This window comes from Myotis myotis, unplaced genomic scaffold, assembly GCF_014108235.1.
Source record: "Myotis myotis isolate mMyoMyo1 unplaced genomic scaffold, mMyoMyo1.p scaffold_m19_p_1, whole genome shotgun sequence".
Lineage (NCBI taxonomy): Eukaryota > Metazoa > Chordata > Mammalia > Chiroptera > Vespertilionidae > Myotis > Myotis myotis.
In genome coordinates, this window is record NW_023416313.1 from 6,166,715 (window position 1) to 6,183,801 (window position 17,087).

At 41.2% G+C, this 17,087-nt stretch overlaps 1 protein-coding gene across 3 annotated transcripts in view; it reads right to left on the reverse strand.

The window, feature by feature from the left end:
- RAB28 (RAB28, member RAS oncogene family) overlaps nt 1-1,814 on the reverse strand; it is a 72,290-nt gene extending 70,476 nt beyond the window's left edge. For all 3 annotated transcript variants that reach the window (XM_036328993.1, XM_036328987.1, XM_036328991.1), the window contains exon 1: nt 1,534-1,814. In XM_036328993.1, the coding sequence (XP_036184886.1) occupies nt 1,534-1,608 (75 nt within the window). In that variant the 5' untranslated portion in view covers nt 1,609-1,814. The remainder of the gene's footprint in view (nt 1-1,533) is intronic.
- Nucleotides 1,815-17,087: the final 15,273 nt, after the last annotated feature.

Sequence of the window (17,087 nt, forward strand, 5' to 3'; positions counted from 1 at the left end):
CTAAAATGTAACCTAGATTTTTATTGAATAACGGTGTTAGAAACAATGCTAAGTGGTTTCAATTCATACATTCAAAAAGTTGATTGAAGTGTACAAAAACTCCTATCATTAATACTTTATAACGAAAAGTGATCCCAAGTTCTTCTCATCCCCAAAATGCTTAAGGCAACAGCATATTTAGTGGGTTTTCCTCGGCAGTAAAAATCAGTAACAAAATACAGAAGGCAAGAAAGAAATTAACAGAATTCTCCAAATTCTGCACATGAATGACACGTTTCCCAAAGGCCCTGGGAACCCAAAGCACAGAACCAAAGACACGGACAGCAGGGTCCAAACCATGCCGGGAGCACGGAACAGCGAGGACGAACATGGGAAGCTGGTGCTGATAACCTGAAGGCTCTGGCTGGGGGACGGGAGGGGAGGAGAAAGGAGACAAGCTCGAGCGGTATTCCCAGCAACAGTGTCGGCGCCTCGGGCAGAAGCGACAGGTGCGATGGCACCCGGCAGAGAAAGGGGGGGGGGGGGGGGGGGGGGGCGGTCACAGCACCTTGGAGCTCTCCGAAGAGCAAACACGGGGCGATGTTTATTCCATTTCAGCAGCTCCACAGCGTTGGATTACAAACCCCCGGCCTGGCCTTGGGCGGGCGTCAGTCTGGGGACCGGCCGCCGCCGAATATTCCCACGCCCTGGCTCCCATTCATTCCACCGAGCCTCGCGGAAGGCTCGACTTCCGGGCAAGGACCACCGCCCCCTCCCCCCCCCGGGTCACGCTAACAGCTCTCCCCCCAGCATCCAGCCCCTCATAGGAAGGAGCTCAGCAGGGATTTGGGGGATGAATGCTTGAGCTGACAGGTGCTGTCCTGGAAAGAGAGAGGAGCGGGCATGATGCTGGGAAACAGCAACGAACGCTGATGGGGTGCACGCTGCGTGCTGGGAGCTAGTTGTGGCTGTTCACGTGGAGTGTGCACTTGCACGCTTCGGGCTGGGAGGCGACCCCTGTGCACACCCCGCCCCCGCCGCGCGCGCCGCCCTCACAGAGGAAGCAGGACCAGGTGAGCTATGTGCCCTCCGAGGACCTGACCAGTAAGTGATTCTGGGGGGTCGTATTCCAGAGCCACGCTCGTGGGAGCCCCCAGGGAAGTAAGTGGAGGCATCGGGCACGGGGAGGGGGAGGGGGAGCGAAGTGTGGCCTGAACTGAGGAACGAGATGCGCGGCTCTGGCCAGATCCCTGCCCATCACCAGACGGAGGCTGGACAGCTTCCTGGGAGGCGAGGCCGGCGGAGACTGGAAGGACAAGCAGGAGTTCGCGCTGCATCGGGGAGCTGAGAAGTGACCTTTTTAAATAGGTATCATTTCAGGGGAGGGTGGAACGCTCTCGCCAGCCATTACCAAGCGCCGGCGTCGCGCCCGGCCCCAGGCCACGACCTGGCGGGCCCGGGCCCGAGGCCCCAGGGCGGCGGGGAGGAGGCTGCGGGGTCCAGGGCCGCGCCAGGGGCCTGCAGGCGAGGACGGCGAGCCCGCCCCGGACTGACCTTCCCGGAGGTGCCGTCCCCCAGCACGACGATTTTCAGTTGCCGGTCCTGGCTCTCCTCCTCAGAGTCCGACATGCTGTCCCGGGAACCAGGCCTGCCTCCCCCCACCCCCCGAGGCCGAGGGAGGAAGGGCAGGAGGGGGCTCCGGGGGCGGGGAGAGGAGGAAGGACGGCAGTGGGAGCAGAACCCCCCGCCCGGGTGCCTGAGCCACCACCGGAGAAATCCGCGCAAATCACTCGCCGGGCGCCATCTTGCCCGCCCTGCCGCCCCCTCGGCGCGGCCACGCCCCCTCCGCGTGACGTCGACGCGCCCCCCCCAGCGTCAGCGCCGACCTGCGCCCGCCGAGCCCCCCGGCCGAGCCGGCCCATTCGCGGGCCTGGGACGGGCGCGACGTTCGAGGCGAGCAGCCAGACCGCGGCCTTACCCTCGCAGGGACCGTAGGCGATGGGGGGGAGTGTATCACTCAAACGAGGCAGGAAAATGGGTACCGAGTACCTGGCAGATGTTCTAGCAAATTCTCTTGTAGCCATCACCCCCGGAGAAGACCCCCGAGACGAATGGTTTGGCCCGAGGGAGGGGTGACGCCTGGGCTGCGCGCCGCGGTTGCCATGGGAGCCAGGCGGAGGGACGGAGCCTGTGTCGGGGCGCCCCGGACACGTCTTGTCTGGGGGAGTGCGCAGGGGCGAGGCCCTGGAGCTGGAACCCCAGAATCGGATGGTTCATTGATCAGTCCCAAACCCTAAAGTAGCAGTTGTCAAAGCATGGTCCGGGGAACCCTGGGAGGAGAGGGGGGGCAGATAAAATCAAAACTATTTTCATAGTAATACACCTTTTTTTTTTTTTTTTGCCTTTTTCATGTTCATTGTCTCGCAGGTATACAGAGTTTCCAGAGGATGGATGAGGTGTATGACATCACTCTGGCAGCTAAGGGAGCCTGTGCTTATTATTCTGTTTCAAACATTTCTTAGTGTTAATATCAAGGCCGTAGTGATAGCTAAACTTAAATAAACAAACTTTCTTTGGGGTTCACAGTAATCCTTAAGAGTGTCAGGGGCCCTGAGCCCAAAATTTGGGGAACTGCTCTCCAGTAGGGTAGGTAAAAGACATCACAATTTTTTTTTTTTTTTTTTTTTTTTTTTATAAAATGAGATAAAATCGCCCTAACCGGTTTGGCTCAGTGGATAGAGCGTTGGCCTGCGGACTCAGGGTCCCAGGTTCGATTCCCATCAAGGGCATGTACCTTGGTTGCGGGCACATCCCCAGCAGGGAGTGTGCAGGAGGCAGCTGATCAATGTTCTCTCTCATCGATGTTTCTCTCTATCCCTCTCCCTTCCTCTCTGTAAAAAATCAATAAAATATATATTTTTTTTAAATGAGATAAAATCCACAATAATAATTCCGGCCTACTATGTTTGTCTCATTGTTAATTATTTGACATGTTCACTCCTCATGGGAACCCCAAAAAGAATAGGTAGAATTATCCCATTTTACAGATGAAGAAGCTTAAGTCACAATAAGCTGAGCTCAGAGGCCATGTCCTTCATAGAATGAGATTTGGATGGGAAAGCGAAAGCGGTACAGTGTAAGAAGTGCCCAGCCTGGAGGCAGCCCTGGAATTCTGATCACAGACTGCACTTACTTGAGCCACAGTTTCCTTATTTATAAAATAGAGGTATGGCCCTACCTCCTTCACAGGGTTGAGAATTCAATGTAATAATCAATGTAAAGTCACAGAGCACAACGCCTGGCATATAGTAAGCACTCATTATTAACCAATGTGATTACCACCCTCAGCATCTGTCCTGAGGTAAAACACCTCTGCTTTCTAGGCTACCGCTTCCTCTGTAGATCGGGGTGGTCCATAATAACAGCTACCTAGTTAATATTTCCAGTCTTCCTCTACTCCCCACCACTACCTTTCTGCATCACTAGGTGTGTTCATGAAAATTAGAAGAAAAAATGCATGTGAAAGGGTCTGCAAAATGCTTGGTAAATGTTAGCTTTGGGAATCCGTATCTAATAAGGATAGATTTAACCCCTTTTTGTCCACAAGGGGAGTTAATGTGGCAGAAACTTGCTTTTCCACTCTTCCTTAATGAAGATGGTTGTGTGGCCCATTACTGACCAATGAGCTGGAAGAGGGTGTCCTTTGGGAGAAACCTGGGAAAGATTTTCCTCTCTGATCGGAAAAGGAAGAAGAAAAGGAGGAGAAAAAGGAGAGATGCAGAAGGAAAGATCTCCACCTCCCTTCCTTTGCTCAATATTTGAATGAGGACATGTTTGGAACTGCTCAGTCTTAGGCTTCATATGGGGAATAATAATAAGGCACTTAGTGATGTATTCCATTACTTGAAGACAAAAAAATTCCCAACTGGCAAAACTATTTTGGCCAAAAACTAGATTTAGCTAAAGTCATAGGACTGATTTTCATGTGTAGTTTAATGTGAAGGGAGATCTAGAGGAAAACTTTGCATTTTCCAGTCATTAATTTTCTAAACAACTGCCTTCATCCCTGTGACATGAAATAAAAAGCCAATTGCATCAAGTTAGTGACCACATTTTACATATCTATGGCAAGATTCCAGGGTGAAAATTAGATTTGAAAACTTGGAGCCATATTTGTAAATTAAAAAGAAATAAATATTCCTCTGTTTGGAGTACCTTGCTGGCTGGCATTGAAAGCTTCCGGTATGCTGCTTTACCATGCTAAAGAGAAACAGAACTGATCCACAGAAAACAAAGGCGTGTCTGTAGATCCTCTGTAAAATGCCCAGGCAGGGCCATAAACTAGGGGAATCTTTTCCCATATTCTTAAAACTAGTAACTTAACAAAATGTTTAGAGAAGAATTCTAGAAACAAGAGATCAGGGTTCTTTAGATAAACCTGACTGCTATCTGTAAAACCAACTTCCCACCTAATTTTAAAATACCTCTCTGGCATCGGTATCATATGAAAATCCAATTTTTGTTGGAATACCTCCAGATTCAAGGAGTTTATTCCCTCATGAAGCAACTTCGAAGATGGCCTGGTTATTAGAATATTCTTTCGGAGATTAGCTGAAGTCTCCCACTGTAAATTTCAACTAATAGTATTGGCTGTGTCTTCTGGAGTAAAACAGAACCACCCGCCCCCCATTCTAAAAGAAGGTCTCCAAAATGGTTCATTATATTAATGATTGATTTGACAAATATTAAGTGAATGCCTACCGTGTGCCAAGAATTCTTGTACAATTCTTCTGAGTAATGAGGACACACACACAAGTGAGCAAAGCATATGAGGCTCTGCTCCCATGGAACTTAACAATCTGGTGAAGAGGTGTGTAGTAGACTGAACAATGATTGCCCAAAGGTATCAGGTCCTAATTCCTGGAACCTGTAAATGTTACCTTATTTGGGAAAAGCACCCTTCAGGTGTGATTAAATTCAGGTTCTTGAGATGGAGAGATTATCCTGAATTATCAGGGTAGGCCCTAAATGCAAACATATGTATCCTTAGAGCAGTGGTTCTCAACCACTGCCTTAGAGAGAGAGGAGGAGATTTGAACCAATGTGACCACAAAGGCAGAGACTGGTGTGATGCAACCACAAGCCAAAGAATGCTGCCAGCCACTAGAAACTGGAAGAGTCAGGAAGGAATTTGTCCCCTGGAGCCTCTAGGAAGAGCACAGCCCTGTCAACATCTAGACTTCAGTCTCATGAACACTGATTTAGGGCTTCTGCCCTCCAAAACTGTGAAAGAATAAATGTATGTTCTCTTAATCCACCAAGTTTATGGTAATTTGTTACAATGGCCACAGGAAACTAATACAAGAAGAAACAGAAATTTTATAAATCAAACATACAGATTTCAGATTGAAAAAAACAACAGATGATAGATGGGATAAGCACTAAAGATACCTGAACGTTTTTGTTCAAACACTAAATAAATGGAGAAATATCTCATGTCCATACGTAGAAACATAGTATTGTAAAATGTAGCAATTCTATCAAAAAATCTATGAAGTCAATGCAATTCTAATAAAATTTTTCATGAAATTTGAAATAATGCATACAGAAGGCAAAGATCCAAGAATATTGAAGATATTCCAGGAAAAGAAGGGCAAAGAACTTGCTTGACCAGATATCAAGACTTTGCATAAAGTTATAATAATTAAGATATAGTGTATTTATTGTTTCAGGAATAGACACAAATGAACCATTATAACAAAATAGAGAGCCATGAAATGGACTCCCATATACATGGAACTTTGGTGTACAACAGAGCATAGATGATAGTAAATAAAAGGGGAAAAGAAGCATAGCTAGAAACCACATAGAAAAAAGAAATGAAATTGGAATTCTACATTTGATCACACACACATGCACGCATACATACATACACACATGCAAGAAAAATTTCCAGTGGAATTACGGATCTTTTAATTACAAATCTAAATGTAAAAAAATTTAAATGACTTATGATGACTATTTTTCTTATCTTGGGATACACAAAGATTTCTTGAAAAAAATACAAAGAATTAATCATAAAAGATAACATAAAAAATTATATTATCCGGTTTGGCTCAATGGCTAGAGCGTCGGCCTGCAGACTGAAGGGTCCTAGGTTCGATTCTGGTCAAGGGCACATGCCCGGGTTGCGGGCTTGATCCCCAATAGGGGATGTGCAAGAGGCAGCCAATCAATGATCCTCTCTCATCATTAATGTTTCAATCTCTCTTCCCCTCTCTCTTCCTCTCTGAAATCAATAAAAATATATATTTAAAAATTGCATTGAAGTTAAAAACTACTCCACCAAAAGATACCACACAGAGAGAGAAGGTTGGGGATTATTATAACATTTGTTATTTAAACTACCCAGTATTTCGTTATGACAGCCCAAACTAACTAAAACAGATTTTGAGCACAATTCAGTCCATAGCAATATCTAAAAGAAAAATAAGTGTACTTGCCTAATTTTTTAAGTATTGAAAAAGGGATTAGAATTTCCATATTTTTTAAAATATTATTAAGTGACTGTAATTAAAACTGTGGAACAGACACTGGAATAGATATAAGGATTCCTTCAAAAGAATTTTTCATTGACTTGAGAGAGAGAGAGGTGAGACATCAATTTGTTGTTCTACTTGTTATGCATTCATTGATTGATTCTTGATGTGCCCTGACTGGGGATTAAACCCACAACCTTGGCACATTGGAACCACACTCCAACCAACTGAACTACCCAGCCAGGGCCAGGTGAAGATTTCTTAAAGAAAGACACAAAAGAAACCAACCTTTAAGGTTAAAGTTGGTTAAATGAGTTGCAATAAAATTTTAAAGTTCTTCTTATCAAAAGATATCTTTAAGAAAATAAAATCCTCACAGTGGAAGAAGTTACTTTCAATACATATAATTCACAAGGGACTTGTATTTAGAATTGGAAAATGTACCTATTTAAATAAAAAACAAACACAACCTAATAGAATATTGGACATGAGGCTTGAATGGACATTTCACAAAATAGCCAATAATATTAAAAAGTTCTTAATTCCATTAGGAATTAAGTTAATGCAAAGGAAAACTATAATGAGATACCACTACATTCCCACCAGAGTGGCTAAAACTACAAAGACTGACATTGCCAAGTACTGGAGATGTGGAGCCAGTAAACTTTCCATGCACTGCTGGTAGGAGTATACATTTCGGTAACCACCTCAGCAACCTGTTTGGCATCATCTACTGGAGCTGGATAAATGCTCTGTAGTCTAATAATTTTATTTCTTAGTATATGGCCAACCAAGATATAATCAAAGACATGTACAAGAATGTTCCCAGCAGCATTATTCATAACTCTTCAAGACTGAGATCAATCCAAATGTCCATCAGCAGTTGAATTGTGGTATATTCACACAATGGGGTATTAAGCAGCAATGAAAATGAATGAATTACTACATGTTACAATATGGAAGGATCTCATCAATAAAATGTGGAATGAAAGAAGCCAGACACAAATGAGTATATCTTCTACGATTCCATTTATATAAAGTTCCTCCCCAAAACCCTCTAGTATTAGAACTCAAAATGATGTTACCTCTGAAGAGGACGAAGAGGATAGTGATGAAGAACAAGCCACAAGAGAAGCTTTCAGAGTATAGGTATTATGCTATGTTATTACTTGGGTGGTGGTCACATAGTATGTCCACTTTCCTAAGGTATAGCGTTGAGATTAGTGCAATTTTCTGTATGTTATTCCTAAAGTAAAATTATAAATATTTACATACATGGTTGATAGAAAAATGCATAATAAAATTAAATCTAGAAGAATATAAGCCACATTATTAATAGCCATTAATAGCAATGAGATTATAGAGAACTATCACTTTCCATGTTATATATTTCTATATTGTATAAAGTTTTTACAGTGAGAGTGAATGTGTGTTTTAATCAGGAAGTAAAACATGAAAAGCACATTAATAACAACAAAAGACTAAATGGCTACCTAAAGTTCTTTTTATAGTGGGCAGATGAGAACTTTGTCGTGGGATAAGTAGACTCCACAAATATAGAAAACCTGTTAGTTTCACAATCATATAGAAACCTTTCTTTGAAAAGGGGGGGGGGGAAGCAACTTACTTGTAACAGAACCCCAGGCTGGTGCGTGAGCTGCAATTTCCCAGCTGCCCACAGTTCTGCCTCATTGCTTGGGGATGTGTTTCATTGATTCCTAAAGCATAGCTCCAGACAAAACCAAAAATTTGTAAAGCAGGAGAGTTCTCAAATCACCTCAACAGCTGTGAAAACCAGACCTATCACAACTTACCAGTGAGTCTGGCATGGTTAAATAAGGTAAGAAGAAATGTTTTGGGAGAAAAATGGAAGTAATGGTACAAATGCAAAATATTATTTGAAACTTGATAATGGCACTTTTGGGATGTGAATTTCCCTGACCATTAAGAACCAGCATAGAGAACTCAGTGATTTTAAGAAAACTATGGATTTCCAGATTCTATGGCCTGGCAGTGGCATAAATGTTCTCCAAGACATATTATCCTTTACTTTGATCCCTCTAAAACCTTATTTTACACAACCCTCCTCTATAGCATAACTGCTTTGCCTGTGGTGGACCTTAGCTGTGTCACTTGGGTTTCCAGTTCATCTATGTTGTTAAAGTTAAGTTTAAGACATTCAGACAAGTGGGATGTTATAATAAAGTGTTAACTTTGGGATAGCATTCCCCAGACACAGTTCTTTGGGACACTACTCCCATGAATTGCTGTTCAAAGAAAGCTTGGAAACAGGTATAGGTCCCCCGCTTTTGGAAAGTGACAATGCACTTGAGCATATCACACTCTGGGGCAGTAAACAATCTCTTTGGACGTTTTTAACCCAAAATTTCCCAAACTGCTTTAACCAAAGTAATATTTACTGACCTCCTATAGAACTAATGTTGCATGAAACATTATTTCCGAAACCCTACTTCAAAACTAAAGCATTCCAGGAACAAAAGAAATCTTCAAAGTAGTTAAGGAACAGATTTCCAATACTTCACTCCTCATTATAGAAAGGTTCATATGCAAAAGGTCTCAATTTCTCCCTCCATAAATGGAGAGTTCAAGTTTATAATCCACAAGTGTTTTGACTCAGAATGTATTTGAAGCTTTCTCAGAGCCTTTGTCATCATTACTAAAATATGTTAGTATCATAAGAACATGAAGAGCTGCTCAAGCAGTTTTACTTGAAGCAGCGGCCTAATTCAAGTAAATGTAATTTTCATTTATAGTCATGTTTATGGCCTTAGATGAGTAATTTAAATTCTGAGTTTTAGTTTCTTAATCTACAAAATAGAGATTATAGTAATATAATCTCCACAGGGTTATGGTTCTTATCAATAATACATACACAGTGCTTGGTACAACACCAAATCTATGTTAGAGCTTATTATTAAAGTGCCTCATTTTCATATCAACTAAGCACATTAGAATATAAATATTCCAATGAATTTTGCCTATAAAGCAGTCACCATGGCAAGCTATACAGTTAAGCCAGTTATGCAAGTATTTTTGAAATATCTTTTCTGGAAGGTAAGTGAAGGGAAAGAGAGTAAGCTTTCTGACTAAATGGATAAATTAAAATTTGGTGTGATGTGTGAGAAATATTTTCCTTAAAAAAAATACTGAACCCTAGCCGGTTTGGCTCAGTGGATAAAGCGTCAGCCTGGGAACTCAAATGTCCCAGGTTCGATTCTGGTCAAGGGCACATGCCTGGGTTGTGGGCTTGATTCCCAGTGGGGGACTTGCAGGAGGCAGCCGATCCATGGTTCTCTCTCATCATGGATGTTTCTATCTCTCTCTCCCTCTTCCTTCCTCTCTGAAATCAATAAAAATATATTAAAAAATACTGAATTCAATAAAACATTTGATATAAACCCTGCATATACAAACCCATGGATTAATACTACAGGCTGTGTGATGGTTAATTTTCAAAAACTGAAGTTTCCTGGAGAAGAAGAAATTCTACCTCAAGATGGCAACATAGAAACCTGTCTGAGTTTCCAGCCAGCTGGTCTACCCTAAAAAATTTCAAAGGCACTGGTCTCCCATAACCATGGGAGCCAGTTCAATAAAACCAGTTTCACTCTGTCTCCCTGTTTCTTTCCCCCTCTCTCTCTCTCTCTCTACACACATAGACACACACACACATACACACACACACACACATTCACACATGCACACACACAGCTAGTGTTTCTGTTTCTCTGGAGAACCCTTATATATACTGTGAGAGATAAAAAGATGAATTATGACTCTGTTGGACCAGTATTTATGCTATCTTTGCAAATAAAAAGAATTTACCAATTCCTCTTTTTTTTTGAATGCCCATTATGAACCAGACACTTTGTGAATAACTTGGATATACATTATCTAATTTCATCCTCAGAATGAACCAACAATTTAAAAAGTAGATCTTAAATTATTATAAATAACAATTTATGCATTGCTTTACAGAACAGAACACCCTTTTAAAAAGGGAGGTAAAAGTATTTTTTTTAAAAGCGGGGGGCGGGGGACATTTGTAGTACTTTCAACAATAAAGATAAATATTTTAAAAAGCAGAAAGTAAAGAAAATGTGAAAATGAAAAAAAATAAGCAGAAAAAAAAAAAAGATAAACACTCTGAAAATCCATTAACATTTACTCAGAAAACATTTTGAGTTATCTTGGGCTAAACCTAGGTAGTTTTATTTTTCCAAAGAAAGCTTAATTTTGACATAGTGAAATGAAGCACACCTTTCCCTGATGACTCAGCCCTCCACTATCCTGTAGCATATACATGAAAATTACTTAAGGATGGATACTGGGAAAAGTGTGGAGTACAATGAGATTCATAAAACATGGGTTTAATTTCAGCTCTAATTATTACTTGGAGGACTTCAGTAAGTCTCTTAGCCTCAGTTTCATTACCTAGAAAACTGAAATAAGAGTAAGCAACTCACAAGAGTACTGTGAAGATCAAATTAAATACCATTATTTTAAAGAATTCTGGAAACTATACAATAATGTGCAAGTACTTGTTGCTTTTGCTAATTTGATCTTCCTAGATATTACCTTTTCTTTTGTCCTACAGTTTACTTATTATAGCAGATAGACTTGAAAAAAGACTAAATTTCTGATACTAGCAGTTTTGTAAACTATATAAAGGTCTCCCAACATAAAACTAAAGACTTTCAAAAACTAATACTCTGATTTTGTAAATGGAACTTTTAGCAATGAAAATTACAGCCCAGTCGGCATGGCCCAGAAGGTTATAGTTCCATTCCTGGTCGGGGCATATGCCTGGGTTGCTGGATTAACTCCCACTGTGGGGCATGCAGGAGGCAGCCGACCAATGATTCTCTCTCATCATTGATGTTTCTTTCTCTTCCTCTCCTCATCCGTCTGAAATAAATAAAAATATATCTTAAAAAAATAAATGAAAATTATAATCATTGAAATTAAAGTCTCTGTGAATGGATTAAATAGTACATTTGAAAAAGTTTAGTAATGCAAGATAGGTAAAATGAAATTACCCAGAACACAACACAAATACGGGTTGTCAAAAAAAAAACAACAATATGTACAGTAACAGCTGATAGATGAATTTTTAAAGTGATATGTATTTTAATAAACACTGCCTTTGTAATTATTCAAAGTGTGTGCGTACATTTTTGGGGGACCCCCTATATATCAGGAGATTTTTTTAATGAGAGGAATTAAGAAACATGGAGAATAATATGAGAAAGTGTAGCATACAACTAGAGTTGGAGGAATAGAGGCAAGATAAGCTGCAGAAGAAGCGGTATTCTACGAGGTAAATCTGAACGATTTTTTAAACTAATGAAAGGAACGAAAAGACAGAGAAAGCACAGTTTTCTAAGTAAATTAATAGAAAGTCACATCTAGATTCATTGTGGGAACACTTCATAACCTGCCAATGACCAACAAAACTATGTTCTCTATATCATATATTGTATATGATAATCACAGACTGAAATTAATGTCTTTTCTTATAATCAGGAAAGTGCAAAATAATAACCTGCTATAGGATACATTTAATTGTTGTTTTTAAAGCATTTGGAGTGTTTTTTGTGTGTTTTGTTTTTCTCTCTTTCTCTTTCTATCAGGCCAATTCATTACGTGCTAGAACTCCTACCACGAAGCACGCTGCCAACTATTTTTGTTCTTTCCTTACTTCGGTAAAGTAAATCCCATACTTTCTCAGTGGGGTTAAGGTCAAGGCTCGGAGGGAGCCACTCCTTCCTAATTAGTTCCCCAGACTCCTCTCTTTTTTCCCCCTTTAAATGGCCACCACAGTCTAGGAAAATGTGTGTAGTCACAATCCTCCTGATAAATGAATCCTTGATCAAGCAGCTGGTTTCCAGAAGGGACTCCTTGCTGTGCTGCAATTAGGTTGAAGCTGAACTCCTGTAGTTCAGGTCACAGCTGAGCACCGAAGGGGAAAATACCTGTCTCTGAGCTCCACCATATGATGTGCTCACCTGAGAGATGCCTGCACCTGCCCTCCACAACCCTCACCACCAATATCAACTTTATGGTTAGTCAATGAGAAAATATTCTTCCTGGTGAGAATGCATGTGAAGGTGACTCCCCATGGGTAAAGGGGATGCCTGCTTTCAGAGAGTAATGGCAATTTAATACCCATCCTAGAAATCTTGAAAGTCATTTTCTACTTAGAAAATTCGCTAAATTTCTGAGCTACTGAGTAGGCATCTTTTGACAGTTAGTGGCACCATATCTGTTTCCGACTTTGCAGATAAAACCATTCTAGAGGGAAATATTTATAAATACAAAGTTATATCTCAGACTAAGAAAAATAATATATGAAAAATTAGAAAAGGCTACACCTTAAATACTATAAACAATGGCACTTTAACACACACACACACACACACACACACACACACAAAATGCACAAAATTTGTACCAGAGCACATGCTGGACATAAAGTTTTCAGACTCTTCTGTAATTATTTTAGGTTTATCCCCCCCCCCCAATTCTTCTAGGACAATAACAAACATGTCCTCATGTTCGATGTGGAAGTGCAGTCCTTCAGCATTTGGTACTGTCAATAATGTCATGTCAGCTCTGAAGTTGATTTGTGTTTTTGCCAAGAGACCATGTTAGCTTCCCTGCTATGAATGCCTCTAATAAGAAACATACCTTTCCATGAGACTATTATGACTCCAATTTTACCTTAATTTCAGGAAAAAGATTTCCATATACACAGAAAATAGTGCCCAAGATAGGAGAGATACTACAGATTATTTTCAGGGTAACAAAATGATTTGGCACCATTAGATCTACTCAAAGACAATGTTAAAGAACACAATTTAGGCAGGAAAAATGATCCCATATATACTGACACATAAGACAAGCAAAGAAAGTGATAAATATGTGGGTAAACAAAAACATATAAGAATATATAAGATAATAATATTCTGTGGTGTTTAAAAGAGTAAAATTAAAATACATAACAATAATAAAATAGATTTCGGAGAAAGGAAAGTATAAATTGAGTAGAATGGCTTAAAGTCATGATGAAGCAGGGCTTATCCCAGGAATGTAAGATTGGTTTGACACTATAAAATTAAATAATGCATTATACTACACTTAAAGAGTAAGAATTATGACCACCTGAGTAGATAGAAGAAAAAATAATAATAATTCAATAAAATTCCACATTTTTTCATGTTTTAAAGAAATCCTTTCAGTGAACTAGAAATTGAAAGAAATTTCCTGATCTGATAAAGAAACGTACAAATAAAAAAAATGATTAAAAAATATATACCCAGTGAGTATTTAAGAAAAAGAAAGAAAGAAATTTACAAAGAACCTACAGCAAATATTATCCACAGTGTTAAAATGTTGGCAGTTTCCCGTCTGAGGTTGGGAAGAGGATTCCCACTATCACTGATAACTATTCATTGATGTATTAACACCATAACTTAAGAGAATTAAGTAATTATAATAACCAAAGATGAGGAAACAAAACTGTCATTATCTGAAGTTGATATAATTGTGTACATTGAAAATCTAAAAGAACCATTGATAAATTAAATCCCAGAGGCCATGTGCATTCTTTGTCATGTGGCTCCTTCCATCTTCAAAACCAATAACCAAGTATGTCTCTTGACCAAATCTTTCTTGTGTTTCAAATCTCTTTCATTAGGAAGAGCCCAGTCAGGTTTAAGGGTTCATCTAATTAGGCCAGTTCTACCCAGGAAAATCTATTCTTAAAGTCAACTGCACTACATATAGCCTAGCCTCATCATTGGAGTGATTCGCCTATCACAGTTACATAAAGGGTGAGTATACCAAGGGGTAGAAATCATAGGGACCATTGTATAAATCTGCCTACCACACTAACTAATTCGCCCCAATTATTTAGAATTAAGCTAGAATGCTGAGTGTTCTGCATTTTATTTATCTATTAGAGCCCCAGTGCACAAAAATTTGTGCACTTGGGGGAGTCCCTCAGCCCAGCCTGTGCCCTCTCGCAGTCTGACACTCCTCAGGGGATGACCACCTGCTAGCTTAGGCCCGCTCCCCGGAGGATTGGGCCTAAGCTGGCAATCAGACATCCTTCTGGCAGCCCAGGAGCCCTCAGGGGATGTCCACTTGCCAGCAGGGAGCAGGCCTAAGCTGCAGTTGGACATCCTTAGCGCTGATGAGGAGGTGGGAGAGGCTCCCACCACCACTGCTGTACTGGCAGCTGGCAGCCTGGCTTGTGGCTGAGCAGAGCTCCCCCTGTGGGAGTGCACTGACCACAGGGGGCAGCTCCTGCATTGAGCGTCTGCCCCCTGGTGGTCAGTGTGTGTCATAGTGACCAGTCATTCCCAGTCTTTCTGCTGTTAGGGTCAATTTGCATATTACCCTTTTATTATATAGGATAGAGGCCTGGTGCATGGGTGGGGGCCGGCTAGTTTGCCCTGAAGGGTGTCCTGGATCAGGGTGGGGGTCCCGCTGGGGTGCCTGGCCAGCCTGGGTGAGGGGCTGATGGCTGTTTGCAGGCTGGTCATGGCCCCCAACCACCCAAGCTCCCAGTGGAGGCTGGCTAGAAGCAGGTATCTGGGAATTATTTAGCTTCTATAATTTAAACTTTGTTGTCTTGAGTGGAGGCCTCAGCCGGCCAGGGCAGGCAGGAAGATTGGCTTCCTCCATCGCTGGGGCAACCAAGCCTCCTGCTTGTTCCAGCTCCATGGCTGCCGGCCGCCATCTTAGTTGGGTTAATTTGCATATAGTCGCTCTGATTGGCTGGTGGGCGTGGCTTGGGCGTAGCAGAAGTGCGGTCAATTTGCATGTTTCTCTCTTATTAGATTAGATATTTTAGCGCATATTATGTACTAGACCTTTTTAAGAGGTGATGTACCTAGGCTTATTTAATGTCTTAACAACTTAACCTACTCTGAAGTAGGTACTATTATCCCTAGTTTACACATAAAAATATTAAATTTTAGATTAATGATATAATTTTTCTAGGGTTCCCCAGATATAATCAGGGGAGTAGAGATTCAAACTAGGCCCAGTCTTTTGAGCAAAACCTTCCAAACCTCATTGACAGGGTGATCATTTCTAATAACAAATGTATCTTATTTATACTTTTCCACAAAATTGTAAGATATAGAATACAAGACACTTTAATGTTCAGTTAAATTTTTAGTGCCCCACTATGTTCATTTTACAACCCACTGAGTTAGGACCCACTGTTGCAACAACTGTTACTGCATAACAAATCACCACAAACCAGTGGCATAAACAGCAACCACTTTACTATGTTCAGGGATTCTGTAGGTCAGGAATTTAGGCAGAGCTCAGCAGGGTGGCATGTCTCTGTTGTGCAATGTCTGGACCACAGATGGAGAGACTCAATGATGGAATGATGCACATGCATTCAGTCTGGAATAATCTGGAGGCTCCCTCACTCAATGTCTGTATCCTGCACCAGGATGACTTGAAGACTTAGCTCAGCAGGGATTATAAACAGAAACACCAACCTGTAGCCTCTCAGTGTGTCTTGGGCTTCTCACAGTATCATGGCTGTGTTCCCCAAGAGAGCATCCAGAGAAGGGGTGACAGAAAGAATGCAGCATCCAAGACGTAGGCAGAAGCTGTAGAGCTTCTTTTGCTGGAGCCTGTAAGTCACGTGAGCGTCACTTCTGCTGTATTCTTTTGGTTATAGCAAGCCACTAAAGCTGGCCTGGATTCCACAGGAAGGGAATTAATACTCCATCTGTCCATGGAAAGAGACAAGGTCATATTGCAGAAGAGTACCTTGGGTGAGAGACATTGTTGCATCCCTCTTTGAAAATAAGATCTACTACATCCACAGTTTGAAAAGCATTTCTCTATTGACTTATGAAACATGTATTTACATGCAATCTGTTTTGGGTTGAATTATATCCCCAAAAGGCTATGTTAAAGTCCTAACCCCTGGCACCCATGAATGTGACTTTATTTGAAAATATGGTCTTCGCATGTTAATCAGGTGAAGATGAAGTCATTGTGGTGAAACTTTCCAATGTAACCGGTACTCTTAAAGAAGAGGAGAATGAGAAAGAGAGGAAAATGCCATGTGAAGGCACAGAGACACACAGAGAAGAAGTCCCATATGGAGATGGTGGCAGAGATTGGAGTGATGCTGCCACAAGCCAAATAATACCTAGAGCCACCAGGAGCCAGAGAAGGCAAGGAAGGATTCTTCCCTCGACCCTTCAGAGGGAATGTGGCTCTGAAGACACCTTAATTCTTTAATTTTCTCCTCCAGAACCATGAGAAAATAAATGTTTGGAGTTTTAAGCCACTCAGTTTGTGGTACTTTGCTATGGCAACCCTGAGAAACTAATACACAATCCCTCTATTTTTTTTTACACCATTCTACAATTTGCTTTTTTCATTTATATGTGCTCATATTTCATCATATTTAAATGTAAAATTAGCTTTATTTCTTCATAACATTTTCTTCATCTGAAGACAAAAATATTGTTATCAATTCACTTTAACCTGATGAATACAGGAATA